Source organism: Erpetoichthys calabaricus, chromosome 15 (assembly GCF_900747795.2).
Source record: "Erpetoichthys calabaricus chromosome 15, fErpCal1.3, whole genome shotgun sequence".
NCBI lineage: Eukaryota > Metazoa > Chordata > Cladistia > Polypteriformes > Polypteridae > Erpetoichthys > Erpetoichthys calabaricus.
The window spans coordinates 66,496,251-66,511,353 of record NC_041408.2 but is presented as its reverse complement, the minus strand read 5'-3'; the positions used below and the strand labels follow the sequence as shown (position 1 = coordinate 66,511,353).

The following is a 15,103-nucleotide window of genomic DNA, read 5'->3' as shown; positions in this document are numbered from 1 at the left end:
GACCCGATCCGTACTCCAGCCAGATTTTGACCCCACATGAATTAAATAAAAGCAGTATTTTTTTATTTGAGGGGTACATTAGTTGACCATAATGAAAACTAGGGGGCTGCGCCCCTAAAGAGATTGATTTAAAGAGATTGTTAGTTTCATGTGAATTGTTACATATGCATTATGTTCACTTTTACTTTAAAACTTTTGTAAAAATAATACTTGTCCTTTATTTCCAGCCCCGGGTGTGGTTACATCTCTTTCTCGCAGGACGTATAACGCTGCTTGCGTTGTGAAGGGGGAGGCGGCTGAATGCACGCTAAGGAGAAGCGGTCAGATCATCTGCTGGCTTTCTGCTGCTGGTGAGCTGCGTGTTTTGCTTGTCGCTTGTCATTGTTTTAAGAGCTGGGAGCACATGAAGCGTGTCTGCCAACAGCAATCCAACAACTGCTAGGTTAGATGTCCATGGACTTGTTTTAAATGATGTCTCACTGCCTTGTCTCGCATGATGTTGTGAAAACAATACTTGTCCTTTACTTCCGGCCACGGGTGTGGTTAAATCTCTTTCTTGCAGGACATATTACACGGCTCGCGTTGTGAAGGGGGGTTTGGGGGGGGGGGGGGGGGTTTGAACGTATGCTAAGGAGATGCTGACAGATCATCTGCTGTCTTTCTGCTGCTGTTTTCAGCTGTTGCGCTGCCCATCGATCATTTTAAAGCCTGTACAGCAGCTGTCCTTTTGCTACTTCGCGTCTCTGCCACTCGCATTGTGAAGGGGTTGGGTTAGGGTGGCTGAACGCATGCAAGGAGAAGCAGTCGGATCATCTGCTGGGTTTCTGCTGCTGGCGAGCTGCGTGTTTTGCTTGTCGCTTGTCACTACTTTAAAAACTGGGAGCAAGTTAAAGTGTCTCTCGCGGGACTTCAAATTGTCTTCCATGAAGATCACGTCTCGTCTCCCTAGTCTCCCTCCCAAAGATTCCCAAGCATCGGTGTCAAAAAGAGACACCATAAAATAATAACAACAAAAGATTTAATACTGTTTACAAGGTATTTCTTTCTTCTTGATAGAAGAAAAAAGTGGGAAACATCTACACAGAGTCATGGGAAACAAAAAAGATGTTAGAGCTGTGCCAACATTGAAATTGTGCAACAACTTCAAACAATGGAATGAGCCAGTCCCACACCACTGCTTCATGGCACATCCAATGTGTGCACCAAGATTTCTAACTTTGTGATCGCAATGACCCGAGTTTTATTTACTTATTGCTAGTTTGCAGCCATTTCTTGTCTTTTGTTTGTTGTACCCATTCCATCTGTGCCTTTTGTTATTTTGTGGTATGGTGGTGGTGGAGTGTTTATCACTGATGCCTCACAGCTCAGGTCACAGTTATATACACAATAATCTGACTCGCATTGTTGACAGATGTTTCCCTAGTTCTCAGGGACACTTAAAAGACCATTGCACCATTATAATTCACTAAAAACTAGTTCAGTCCATCCTTCTCCATTGACTGCAATGTATTTTACAGAGCTTGAAGGAGTTCCCAATCATTTCCGTGACTTCGCCAAACTCAGGTGAAGCAAACTCTGTGGAATTTGTTCCTCACTATTGGTCAGATATACAAGCAAGAATTTCACTCTGTGCTGTACTTGTGACAATAAACTTGAACTTGATTATTTAATTAATAACACAAGTCTCTGCTCAACTCATTTAGGGTCACTGTAGGCTGGAGTCTATCCCAGCAGTATCACATGCAATGCAGAGATTAACACAGCACCGGGAGCCCTTCTATCGCAAGAGAAATTCACAAAAAGTCATCAATTAACCTAATCTGCACAATTTGGGGATGCTGGACAACGGGTCAACCTGCAAACTCCATGCAGGCTGGGACTGGGTTAGGGATTTTAACCCAGGACAGCTGCTTTAACCACTGTGCCAATGAATACCACTACATGAAATTAAGTTTGAGTATTATATTGAGAAAGAAGATAAGAGCTTGGGATTAAAAAGCTCTGGAGAAGTGTAGCCTGCCTAACTCATCAGTCATTTTAGCACATCCTTAATTGTCCTCAATAATAATGTCAAAGTGCACTGTAGACAAGTTAAACACATTTCAATTAAGCACAATTCTGTTTTGTTTGGAAGCAGCCGTCTGTTAACATCATGATCCACTCCTACTCTTTATATTAATGTGAGAATCCAGAACTATGGATCTGAATTTTATAAAGGTTCACTGATTCTGCACAGCACATCAAGTGCAGTTTAACCAATCCTGACTTCTGGCTGTCATAAAACAAAGGCAGTACCGGAGCTCTTTATTTGACATATCCTGAAACGATTGTACATACAGTAAGGTAATCTGGATGAGTAAATAGAAACATGGCATGGGAAATGTGGTCCCTTGCAAAATCAAAGGTGCTAGCTCAGGAGGTAAATCTGTAAAGTTCAGTATTTAACAAGAGCTGCAGGCTTATAAGTTGACTGCAATGTAAAAACTCATGGTCTACCACATTGTGAGCTGTCTTTTTTCTTTATTTAGTTCTCAAACTAAGCAGGATCTTCTGGTTAGGAACCTACTGAACAGACTCCTAACTTTACTGATAGCCGTCTGCCTACCTTTGTTGAAATATAGACTAAGGATCAATGTGCCTTGTTATTGATTTTACTATTAAAAGGAGATGCTTAACATCTTTTTTAATTAGCTTAGACAGGCACTATTATTTTACAGGCCTTCTTGTTTTTTTACTTGCCTTGTTTTCTATGAACCAAGGTAGCTGTGTTTTTTGAATGAACGAAGTAAATAAGCTTCTGTTTTGGGAAATGACAGCTCTGCTGGCTCTTCTGATTGACGAAAGACTAAGCAAGTATTCAAAAACTTTAAGCAATGTTGCATGTTAGCACATAAACATTTTAAACACCGGCCAATACCCCCACGCCCCCAGATGGAGCTCTCCCGGCAACATGGAGGTGCCCCGAATTCCAGCTGGGCATCATGGACCTTGGAGTTTATCTTCACAGCCCTGCTGGATGCCGTGGGGGCCGCCAGGGGACGCTGCAGGGAGGCCTAAGGAACTTGTACTTTCCATATAGCCCGGAAGGACTTCCCAATCACGGGAATGGAAGAGAGGATATACTTCCGGGCTGAAGAAGAGTGTTTTGATCTGACCCGGAAGTGCTAAGAATCACATGGACTTTGGGGGGGTGGGGACTATCAGAAGCACTTCTGGGTCATGGACTATAAAAGGACTGTGGGAGATCCCAGCAGTGAGCCGAGTTGGGAGGAAGGGTGACTGAGCTGCTGAGAGTTGAGGATTGGTTATTGTTGATTGTATTGATTTATTATTGGAGTATAGTGGAGTGGAGGGTGCTTTGTGCACATTTATTATAATAAATTTAGTTATTTGGACTTTTATCTGGTTTCTGACATGGTGTCTGAGGGTTCAAGGGGACGACAGCGCCCCCTATCTGTCACAACATATAAACATTTTTAAATTGCTTTTAAATTTATATAGTAAGAGTTATGAGTATGGTGGCGCAGTGGTAGTGCTGCTGTCTCGCAGTAAAGAGGCCTGGGTTCACTTCCCGGTCCTCCTTCCATGGAGTCTGTATGTTCTCCCCATGTCTGTGTGGGTTTCCTCCAGGTGCTCCGGTTTCCTCACACCATCCAAAGACATGCAGGTTAGGTGCATTGGCGATCCTAAATTGTCCCTAGTGTGTGGGTGTGCCCTGCAGTGGGCTGGCACCCTGCCCAGGGATTTGTTCCTGCCTTGTGCTCTGTGCTGGCTAGGATTAGCTCCAGCAGACCCCCCATGACCCTGTGTTAGAATATAGCGGGTTGGACGATGGATGGATGGTTAGGAGTATCTTAATTTATCAAGTTAAAGCAAAATATATTATATCAGCTGGCTTTGAGCAATGTAAGAAGGGTTAATTAGTAAAGAATTGTATTTTTTTCCTTTTAGAAAACACTGTGCTTGTCTGCTCAAGGCCGCCTACTGCTTCCAGCTCCAGCAGCTTAGCCCTTATCAGTGAAGGTGCGTGCTGTGTTTACCAGCACAGCTGCCTATGATTTTAGTCTTAAGGGATGCTGGTGCAACAAGCAATTGTTAATTGAACAGTTCAGTTTCACATATGTGGATCATCCTGGTTCCAACTTAATGTTGAGGATTGATTAATTAAAAGGCCACCAATTTTTGTTAGCTCAAGATTAGGAATGTGAGAATGTGAGAAATGTAAATGATGATTAGGTGATGGTCATCTCCGCACAAGGCGGCAAATATGACCTTCAAGTCCTAATGATTGTTATTTAAAGATTGATGGTTATTACAGGAAATAAGTTTACCAGCCAAGGTGATTATTAAGAAAACAGGTACAGCACGAGGTCATTATTATGAAGATAAGTGGATGAAATATGTACAAAACAGGAATGTTATGTGATTAGGACAGAAATAAAAATGAGCCGCACCCAATCCACTGGTCTCATTTCATGAACTGAGGCAGCTTTGTGTGCTGTCCATCTGAACACTCTGCTTGTTTTTTCCCCGAATAATACTTCTTCACGACACCTGCAGTGCCAGGCCTCTGTATACATCTGCTGTTTTTTGTGTCTCTTTTTACAGATAGTGTCTTGACCAGCTCTGCAAGCTATAGCTTTAATTAGCATTACTGCCAGAAGCCAATAATTAGACAAACATGCACACATTCTCAAACCCCCTTAATCCAATTTAGGGTTACTAGTGGTTAAAGTCAACCTTGGCAACACTAAGTGCAAACCAGGACCACCACTCCACCTAAGGACATACCCACACAAGACTAATTTGGCATCACCAATTCCTCTAGGCTATGTGCACACCACTATGTCTTCATTTTCAACTTTCTTTCATCCTACCCCTGTGTCTTTAAAACCAAAATTACAGGCGCCTCTCATCTTTTTAAGTGGGAGAACTTGCACAATTGGTGGCTGACTAAATACTTTTTTGCCCCACTGTATGCAGTTTTCATCTGTTCAGCGTATGTATCAATCCTACCATTCTCTGTAAATTCAAAATACTCAGACCACACATGTTGCCAGTTGTAATGTTTACCTAACCTTTTCATGATACTGGCAATAAATATATATATATATATATATATAATTATATACAGTACTCTGCAAAAGTTTTAGGCAGGTGTGAAAAAATGCTGTAAACAAAGAATGCTTTCAGAAATATAAATAATGATTGTTTATTGTTACCAATTTACAAAATGCAAAGTGAGCTAACAAAAGAAAAATCTAAAATCAAATCAATATTTGGTGTTACTACCTTTTGCCTTCAAACCAGCATCAATTCTTATAGGTACACTTGCACAAAGTCAGGGATTTTGTAGGATTCAAGTCAGGTGTATGATCAACCAATTCTACCAAACAGGTGCTAATGATCATCAATGTCACACGTAGGTTGAAACATAGTCATTAACTGAAACAGAAACAGCTGTGTAGGAGGCTTAAAACTGGGTGAGGAACAGCCAAACTCTGCTACCAAGGTGAGGTTGTGGAAGACAGTTTCATGTCATGGCAAGATAGAGCACAGCAACAAGACACAAGGTAGTTATACTGCATCAGCAAGGTCTCTCCCAGACAAAGATTTCAAAGCAGACTGGGGTTTCAAGATGTGCTGTTCAAGCTCTTTTGAAGAAGCACAAAGAAACGGGCAACGTTGAGGATCACAGACGCAGTGGTCGGCCAAGGAAACTTAGTGCAGCAGATGAAAGACACAACAAGCTTATTACCCTTCGAAATTGGAAGATGTCCAGCAGTGCCATCAGCTCAGAACTGGCAGAAACCAGTGGGACCCAGGTACACTCATCTACTGTCCGGAGAAGTCTGGCCAGAAGTGGTCTTCATGGAAGAGTTGCAGCCAAAAAGCCATACCTCTGACGTGGAAACAAGGCCAAGCGACTCAAGTATGCACAAAAACATAGGAACTGGGGTGCAGAAAATGGCAGCAGGTGCTCTGGACTGATGAGTCAAAATTTGAAATATTTGGCTGTAGCAGAAGGCAGTTTGTTTGTCGAAGGGCTGGAGAGCGGTACAATAATGAGTATCTGCAGGCAACAGTGAAGTATGGTGGAGGTTCCTTGAACGTTTGGGGATGCATTTCTGCAAATGGAGTTGGAGATTTGGTCAGAATTAATGGTGTTCTCAATGCTGAGAAATACAGGCAGATACTTATCCATCATACAATACCATCAGGGAGGCGTACGATTGGCCCCAAATTTATTTTGCAGCAGGACAAACGACCCCAAACATACAGCCAAAGTCATTAAGAACTATCTTCAGCGTAAAGAAGAACAAGAAGTCCTGGAAGAGATGGTATGGCGCCCACAGAGCCCTGATCTCAACATCATCGAGTGTGTCTAGGATTACATGAAGAGACAGAAGGATGTGAGGAAGCCTACATCCACAGAAGATCTGTGGTTAGTTCTCCAAGATGTTTGGAACAACCTACCAGCCGAGTTCCTTCAAAAACTGTGTGCGAGTGTACCTAGAAGAATTGATGCTGTTTTGAAGGCAAAGGGTGGTCACACCAAATATTGATTTGATTCAGATTTCTCTTTTGTTCATTCACTGCATTTTGTTGATTGATGAAAATAAATGATTAACACTTCCATTTTTGAAAGCATTCTTTGTTTACAGCATTTTTTCACACCTGCCTAAAACTATTGCACAGTACTGTGTGTGTATATATATATATATATATATATATATATATATATATATATATATATATATATCCATCCATCCATTTTCCAACCCGCTGAATCCGAACACAGGGTCACGGGGGTCTGCTGGAGCCAATCCCAGCCAACACAGGACACAAGGCAGGGAACCAATCCCGGGCAGGGTGCCAACCCACATATATATATATATATATATATATATAATCTGAAAAAAAGAGCTTAAATCTCACACACATGAACACTCATTTCAAGCAGATGGTTGTAATTATGGATGTTTCAGATGGTAAAAGTATGCAAAGTGCAATAAACAATTGTTATAAATTTGTTAAGTGATTTAATAATTCCGCAAACATCTGAAAAGTTTTTTGTTTTTTTTTTTTAAATATGGCTTGCGCAGGACAGATAATTGTCATATCATCTGAGAGCTAGGGCAAAAAGCAGCAAAATGATCAGTGTCTTTACTCTTAGTAATGCTACTGGCTACATTACAGAAGCCATTAAAAGTTGACATGCACTGCCAGCACAAACTGTTTCATATACTTCGTGAATTACACTAAAGGTGTCAGTTCCCAAAAAAAAATGTCCACAGATAAATGACTGATTTTTCTCCTGTAGTCTGTGCAGTTGGCATAAACAAAGTTATGGCAGACATTTATTTTGTTAACTCCAACAAAGTAACCTTATAGAAATTAAAAGGAAAACTAAACTTTTGATAATCTACAGACCACGTTAATATTCACAGAACATAAAGACCACAATAAAGAACCATTTTTAAGTGTACCTTATCAGGTTTGATTTTATTAACTAAACTGCTCAAATTACAAGATTTTTTAATAACTTATTTTGAAACAGATTTGTAACACTATTTTTAATAGACAATACTTTTTAAAATTAGTTTTCGGAATCAAAACAGCAATAAAAATATAAACAGCACTCCACACTTTCACATTTTTGAATGCGTGTCATTTGTGTCTTAGTGTTTCAGTAGAAAAACGTCTAAAAAGGCAATATTTAATAATAAAAAAATCTCACAGGAAACAAAAATATGCAGCTGAAAAGGATTGGGAACAAAAATAATGTGGAATGCAACCATCTGAAAATGTGCAATGTCATCCTATGATATTGTGTTACCTGAACATTTACAGGGCCGATTTAAGTAAACAAAATTAAGGAGTCCTTTTTATATGTCATCAGCGGAGGATGTAAACAGACTGGCCAACTCAATTTTCTCTGTGTCAAGTATATCCGGGGCTTCTGGTTTTGTCTTCTTGAAGAGTGATGGCAAATTTTTAATATGAACTTCCTTCTTAAATTGTTGTCCAAGAGGTTTCTAAAAAATACAAAAATACATTTTTCATTTAAAGAGAGAAAATACACAGTAAACTTTGAAGCTATAAAAACTGATTTTAGTTATAAAAGCAAACATATCAATTATACCAAAGGCAGGTCAAAACAAAAGTAAAGTCAATAAGCAAATTCTTTGTAATTATGAAACCAAAAAAATAACAAACCATCATAAAAAATATCCTTATAACTCCATGATTTTTTTTTCATAATAAAAAAGAGACAGTAGTACTTCTCCCAAAGTGTTCTTTTCTGGTGTTTTTTTTCACTGGTTTCACCCAAGTGCATATGGTAAAATTATAAAATGCATTAAAATTTTAATTTACAAGCATATTTTCCTGGTGTTGTTAAAATCATAAAAAAGGATTTGGAAGGTTAAATGAACTGATACTTAATCACATGGATAATTATTTATCTGTAAGCAATCTGGTTAGGGCCACAGAATGAACCCTTTGCCTTCAAAGTTATGATCACTTGCATTAGCCATTACGATATACTACCCTAAGTGTTAAATAACTACATAGTCAAAAAAATCTAATCGTGTTAATTTATATTATTAACCAATTTAACGTAGACCAGAACTGACACATAAATAAAAAATATTTATTTAAGAAAGTAGTTGCTTATATTGAGGTATTGCCCACAAGAGGCAAAGTACCTAAAGATGTCAATCAGAAACTGTTTTACAGTTTTGAGAGTAAGTGTACTGAACAGTAATGAATAATCAGAAAGAACAGTGACGTGTTGCACGTTTATTAGTACATGCAAGTACAAATTTCACTGTACCTGGTACAAGTAACAATAATGATTCAATAAAACTATGCAAAAAGATTTACTTTGTACTAGAAGAATATAAGATACACATAAAAACTGCAAAGAAGGTTCAAAGCCTGGATCTTCCAATATGGCTACCCACCTCAAATTCAGTGGCATCTACTAATATACAAGGTTCCCTTGAGAACTACGGGAGATGCTGGAGTGAAAGGTCAGCTGCACCTTCCTCACAATCTGATCAGCACAGCACCATATTAAAGGAGCCACCATTTATGGCTTCCCTTCAAAAGCCTGGACAAGGAGTTTAGGGTTTCCCATACAAGAGAGGTGCTGTCGTATAAAGACTCCAATGACCCAAAATTGGCAGTAGCAGGCATCCAATTTCAGGCAGGAAGTAAATGGAAAGTGCAGAAATGGATGGTGGAGGCAGAGTCACAGAGACACAGAGCTCTGGTTGGGACAATGGCAACTGGGGCTGGACTCCTTTCCACAAACCCCCATGACTAGGTCAATAGCAGGAGGAAGTGTGGGTGGGCATTGAGGAGAACAGGCACAGCAGTAAGGTGGGCATGAAGCAGTAAGGATTGTGGATATGGTGGGAGCGTTTGCTGGAGTGTAACATCTTATGTACTGACATCTGGCAGGCAAAACCCTAGAGCATTAAATTCATGATCCAGGCTGTCTGTGATGTCTTGTCAAGCCCTGCAAAACTACATGAGTGGGGAAAGATCAATATCCCAGCATGCCCTCTGCTGCTGAAGAATGTGAATTTCCCATTGGGATTAATAAAGTATCTATCTATCTATCTATCTATCTATCTATCTATCTATCTATCTATCTATCTATCTATCTATCTATCTATCTATATTCAGAAAGAGGCCTGCCCAAAGACCATGGGGGAAGGTCACTACCGATGGTGCCATGACCAGGTGCTGAAGGCAATGCAAGAGAGTGTTGCTATGGCCGTTACCACCAGCAAACAATGTGGCAAGAGAAATTACACCTTCTTCATCAGAGCTGAAATACAGTCCCCTACATCAGCCTAGATCACCTTCATCATTGGGACTGCTCAACATTCCATCAGACTGGCTGCTTCAAGTTGACCTGGGAAGGCCATTAAAGTTTCCTGACCGGATAACAACAACTTCACTGAGACTGATGTGGTCCTTTCTGCAGAGTCCTCAAAGCAGGTCATCGTCAACAAGTTGACAGTTCCCTGGGAGTACTGTATTGAGGAGGCAAAGGAACTGAAGAGAGCCAAGTGCCAGGGGCTGCTGGAGCAATGCTGGAGGCAAGGCTGGAAGGTTTGCTGCAGGCTCATTGAAGTAGCGTGCAGGGTCTACACCCTACTTGGCATCGCTGGGGCTGGCAAGAGGAAATGAATCAGGATCAATAGTGGAGCTGCTGAAAGAGCCTCCAGATGGTTATGGATCAGGAGGGGTGATCTGTCAGCCAATGCTGCTGGGAGACAAGGTGGTGTCTGACCAACCCTCATTGGGTGGCCTGGTATGATATGTTGAAAGACCTGAAACACGCACTGACCCCAGGTAACACCACTGATGATATGCCCCCAGTATATCGGCAGGATGTTATCTGAGAATCATGAGCTATAAGGCAAGGTCCTTCTCAATTGTAAATATGCAGAGACATACTATAAAAGAAGACAGAGCATTAAGTCTGGAAATAAGATTACTTTATACAACCAAAAGCATGCCAGAATGTTCTAGTTACAGAGAGATGCATTTAGGAGAACTGCATCATTCACTGGACCAATTTCTATAAACAATATTTCAATAAGATAAAGTCTGTAGGATAAAGTTTTCTGCACTAGTTCATAATACATATAAGATTTTCAAATCTACTTAATTCAATTTAGGGTTTCTGAGATTCTCCAGTACAGACTATAGGTAGAAAAGAAACAAACAAACAAAAACGATTGTTCATTCATTCTATCTGTACTTTTTTTTTTCTTTTAATCTTAACTCATGAAGCATCAACTGGTAAACCTGGAGTTAATTACATAGCATCACAGATTCTACTTATGCACTCACACTGGGCCAATCAGAGTGTCATCATTAATTCTATCAGAGAAAACTACATTTTACACTTATAAGTGAAACCCTACCCCAAAACTTCCAGAGATGAGTCGTTTAAAGTAGTCTTTTCTTTTTTTATCTGAAATTTTGTGTTGTGACTGGTTCATCAATTTCATGTCGAACTGAGCCAGGTCATCTTTCTGGATATTGGGGATTTGTTCCATAACTATTTTCAGCTCAATGTACCGAGGTCTCTGTGCAAAAATAACAGTAACAACATAACACTTATTAGACAACAATTTCCACATCTCAGACAAGCAGAAAGGTACAATTTTAATTTACAACATTGAATTCTTAAAATACTGTTATTTTTTTATTTATAATAATAATAATAATAATAATTCTTTGCATTTATATAGCGCTTTTTCTCACTACTCAAAGCGCTCAGCAATTGCAGGTTAAGGGCTTTGCTCAAGGGCCCAACAGAGCAGAGTCCCTATTGGCATTTACGGGATTCGAACCGGCAACCTTCCAATTGCCAGTGCAGATCCCTAGCTTCGGAGCCACCACTCCGCCTTTCACCGTTTCCATATTCACTTCTTTTGTCCATTTTCTAAACCACTTATCCTGTTCATATTTGTGAGAAGCCAGTGCCGATCCCAGAAGCACAGGATTCAAAGAAGTAACTAATCCAGGTTGGGGCATCACTTTTTTACAGGGCATACTTGCATAGCAAAACATAGTCATAATGGGCCAATCTAGTATTATCCAGTATAGTATAAAACCCAAAAAGTGCATTTGTTTCAGTCAAAATCATATTCCTGAAACAAGTTAAATATATATAATAAATACAATGACAACAATTTAATTATGCAGAAGGAAATAGACTTACCAGTGTCTCATAAACAACAAATGCAAGCTGTGTAAGAGCTACACTGCATCCTTCATGCTGCCCATGTACATGCAAACCTCGGAGAATGCTTATGAAAAACCAGGATACAGCATCACCTAACAGGTTACCTCCAATTACCTGCAACGATAAATTAGAATTTCTTTAAAATTAGATCATTCAATAGTTTAACAAGACATTACAATAATTACAAGATGTTAATAGTTCTGTTCAAAATATTAGACTGAACCATTAGAGGCTGAAGAAGTTGCTTGATTAAAAAAAATTCTAAACAATTGTCCTCTCTCTCACCTGTTTAAGCAAAGGCCAGCAAACCTGATTTGCAGTTCTTTGGCTGGTTATTGTGTCTTTCCAGGAAAGGCTGCTAAATGCAATTGTCAGGAGTGTTGTGTAAAGTTCCTGTAAGATTATAAAAATATATTCTGTTATCTTCTTTATATAAATGGTATGTAATAGGTCAAAGTCACAAAACTGTTAATTTATTCAAGTAATCAAGGTGAGTGAAGACAAGTGGCTGAATAATTAAATAAAAACAATTTGATTTTACCTGAAAAACTACAATACTACTATATATTTCAGAAAACCGGTTATCATAATGGTATGCTCAACAAGTTCTTACCAAACTGTATGTCTATAGAGAAAGTATTCAGTACAGTTAAAATTTTCTTATGTTGTTATGCCATAATATTACATTTAGATTAATTTGACTTTTTTACACTACTTACTACTGATTTTATGGTAAAATAGAATATTTACCATAAAAGCATTAATGAATAATTTAAAAATAGCACAATACATAAAATATCTTGGTCAGATCAACATTCATTACTGAACCAATTATTTTCAAAACATTTAGCAGCAACTACACTTTAGAGTCTTTTGGTTGAAGTCTAAAAAAATCCAAAAATGTTCAACCTTTGCCAAGCTGAAAAACTGGTGAACATTGATTCTCATGTCTTCAAGTCTAATTTATTATATATCACCCCCTTTCTTGTACATGTCCCTCAAGCATGGCATGGACTGTGTAAGCATCAGGTCAATAACCTGCCAGATCTGGACATAACACTATTCATATGTTATGTTCAAATTGAAATTAGACAGTCTTTGAGGGAAAAGAATCTTGCATTAAGTTTTATGAATTTATACCTTCCATCGTGATATAATTCCCTTGACACTGCAGGCATAAAAAAAGTGTGCTACGTTGAGCAAGACAGAATGCTTAGCAGTGTTTTCAAATCTGGCTTCAGTGTACTGTAACTCATATCTTCTACACATGTACATTTAAAATTCTGCATGGTCAATTTCTTCTTCGTACCCTTCCATACAGGACAATTACTGCCATTCATAATTTCTACCACACCAGTGCTTAGATGATACATGTCCTCAAAAGAAAATACATGGGACACTCTGGAATATTAAATACAGTCATGCTGCACATCATATGTGGAAAATTACTTCTGTCTATACTCCTAGTACTGTATTAATCTTATTACTCTACCTGATTCAACTCTTTTGAAAGAACATGAAAGGCAAAAATATATTTATTTTATGGTATTTAATAATAACCTACATCTTTTACTTGTTCCAATAATTGTCCTTTAAGAAATGATATCAATTTAAAACATCAAAATACTGGCGACAAGATAAAGGGAATAAAGGGTTCAAAGAAATTTCATCTGTCAGTTTAAAGTAGGATGGAAGCTTATTTCAATCACCAAATAAGATGGGAATAGTCTGATGCCTACATTTTTATCTTTACTGTGAACTGTAACACTCCAAAAACAAGGCTGTTTTAAGGACAAGCCAATATGGTACCACAACAGTAAACAAATCCACAGCATTCTGGGGATTGTGTACAGGTGGCATCATCTAGAGCATAGACAAATTAGCACTACAAAGTAAATGCAGCCTCCTGAGCACAGCTACCAGCAGAGTGCCATCTCCAGGTACCTCATGCTTCAGCAGGCACTTTCCAAGCTCTGTCAGTTCATCGGATGCATGAGTATGGGAAGCATCTGTAGCCATCATCTCTTCCTCTGAAACAAAATGTCAACCATTATGAATCAGACTGCTTGTTAGCTAATTCTCAAAAACAATGTAGAGCCCCAGTACATTTTGGCTCCCTATATAATGATTGTTGCTCAAGTAATACACCGAAATTCTGTCAAGCTGATTGAGAACCTTACATTTGACAGTTCAGATTCCACATCTAATAGCCATCATCCAAGTAACTTTCCTGAGGTTACAGAAAGGGAACTAGCCAACTGAAAATTATTTCTGGGGTTTTATTAGTTTTGCTAAGTAAATAATACACTTTAATATAAATGAATGTATATTTTGATTACTGGAATAAAGAACATCTATTTTAAACCTTTATAACACACACCTTTTCATTTTATTTTTACAAGTCCACATGTGATTCTTGAGTACACAACTTTTTAGTTAGTTATGCATTCCGTATTTATGTCTTTATAGCCATAATTTCTCAAGAAATAAATTATTTTATAAAATTTCCTTCTATGATGAACACCACAACATTTAAAAGATTTTTACATTTTTGGAGAAGAGACAAGATATATAATTTGCTCAAGGTAACGTGCAATGAACCAGCAAATAATTAGTGCTGTGTGTACACTGGAAAAGTTTAATGTTTATTAAACATCAATTAATAGTAATCAGTTGACACTGGAGAGAGGAGCATGATACTTGACTAACAAAGTTGCAATTGTCTAATAGAAGGTTATAAAGTAATCCACTCTGATTTTCTTCACACAACCCAAAAGGTGTGTGTGTGTGATAGGTTAAATGGATTGGCCCAGTACAATAAAATGTGTGTGTGTGTGTGTGTGTGTGTGTGTGTGTGTGTGTGAGAGTGAGAGTGAGAGTGAGAGAGAGACCTACAAGAAACTGGTACCCTGCCTTATTATGGTAGAAGTGACTTCAATCTGAAATTAATCAATGTTCAGTTAAATATATATATTTTGGTTAAGTGAAATCATGTATCAATGCTTTCACATACTCAAAATAAATACCACATAGTCTGTACCAGTTTCCACATGGAGAAAAAAGAAGATGGCATAGAGTGGACTGAGCAAAATGCTTGTACTACTTTTGGTAGAAGTGGCAATAAAGTCACACATTCACAAAAAGCCATTATAAGTATAATCACCAACTCACCATCCAAATCATCTTTTGGAACTGGTGGTTCGGCACCTTTTTTCATAATACAGCAAACACCTAAAATTACAAAATTCCCCTGTATTAAAAATTCACTGAAAAAATGTTTATGATCATAATCCCTTTAAACATGCTTATCTAAGATGTACTCTC

At 38.5% G+C, this 15,103-nt stretch overlaps 1 protein-coding gene across 2 annotated transcripts in view; it reads right to left on the bottom strand.

Moving 5' to 3' along the window:
- Nucleotides 1-7,118: 7,118 nt before the first annotated feature.
- The window catches only part of LOC114665558 (exportin-5), a 72,454-nt gene continuing 64,469 nt past the window's right edge, over nucleotides 7,119-15,103 (bottom strand). The window contains exons 27-32 of one of the 2 annotated variants that reach the window (XM_051919307.1): nucleotides 14,951-15,010; nucleotides 13,724-13,809; nucleotides 12,065-12,172; nucleotides 11,756-11,893; nucleotides 10,953-11,117; nucleotides 7,119-8,039 (exon numbers count right to left, since the gene is read on the bottom strand). In XM_051919307.1, coding sequence (XP_051775267.1) covers nucleotides 7,890-8,039; nucleotides 10,953-11,117; nucleotides 11,756-11,893; nucleotides 12,065-12,172; nucleotides 13,724-13,809; nucleotides 14,951-15,010 — 707 coding nt within the window. In that variant the 3' untranslated portion in view covers nucleotides 7,119-7,889. Of the gene's footprint in view, nucleotides 8,040-10,952; nucleotides 11,118-11,755; nucleotides 11,894-12,064; nucleotides 12,173-13,723; nucleotides 13,810-14,950; nucleotides 15,011-15,103 lie in introns of those variants that run through there. The other variant, XR_007933551.1, reaches the window with a different exon arrangement.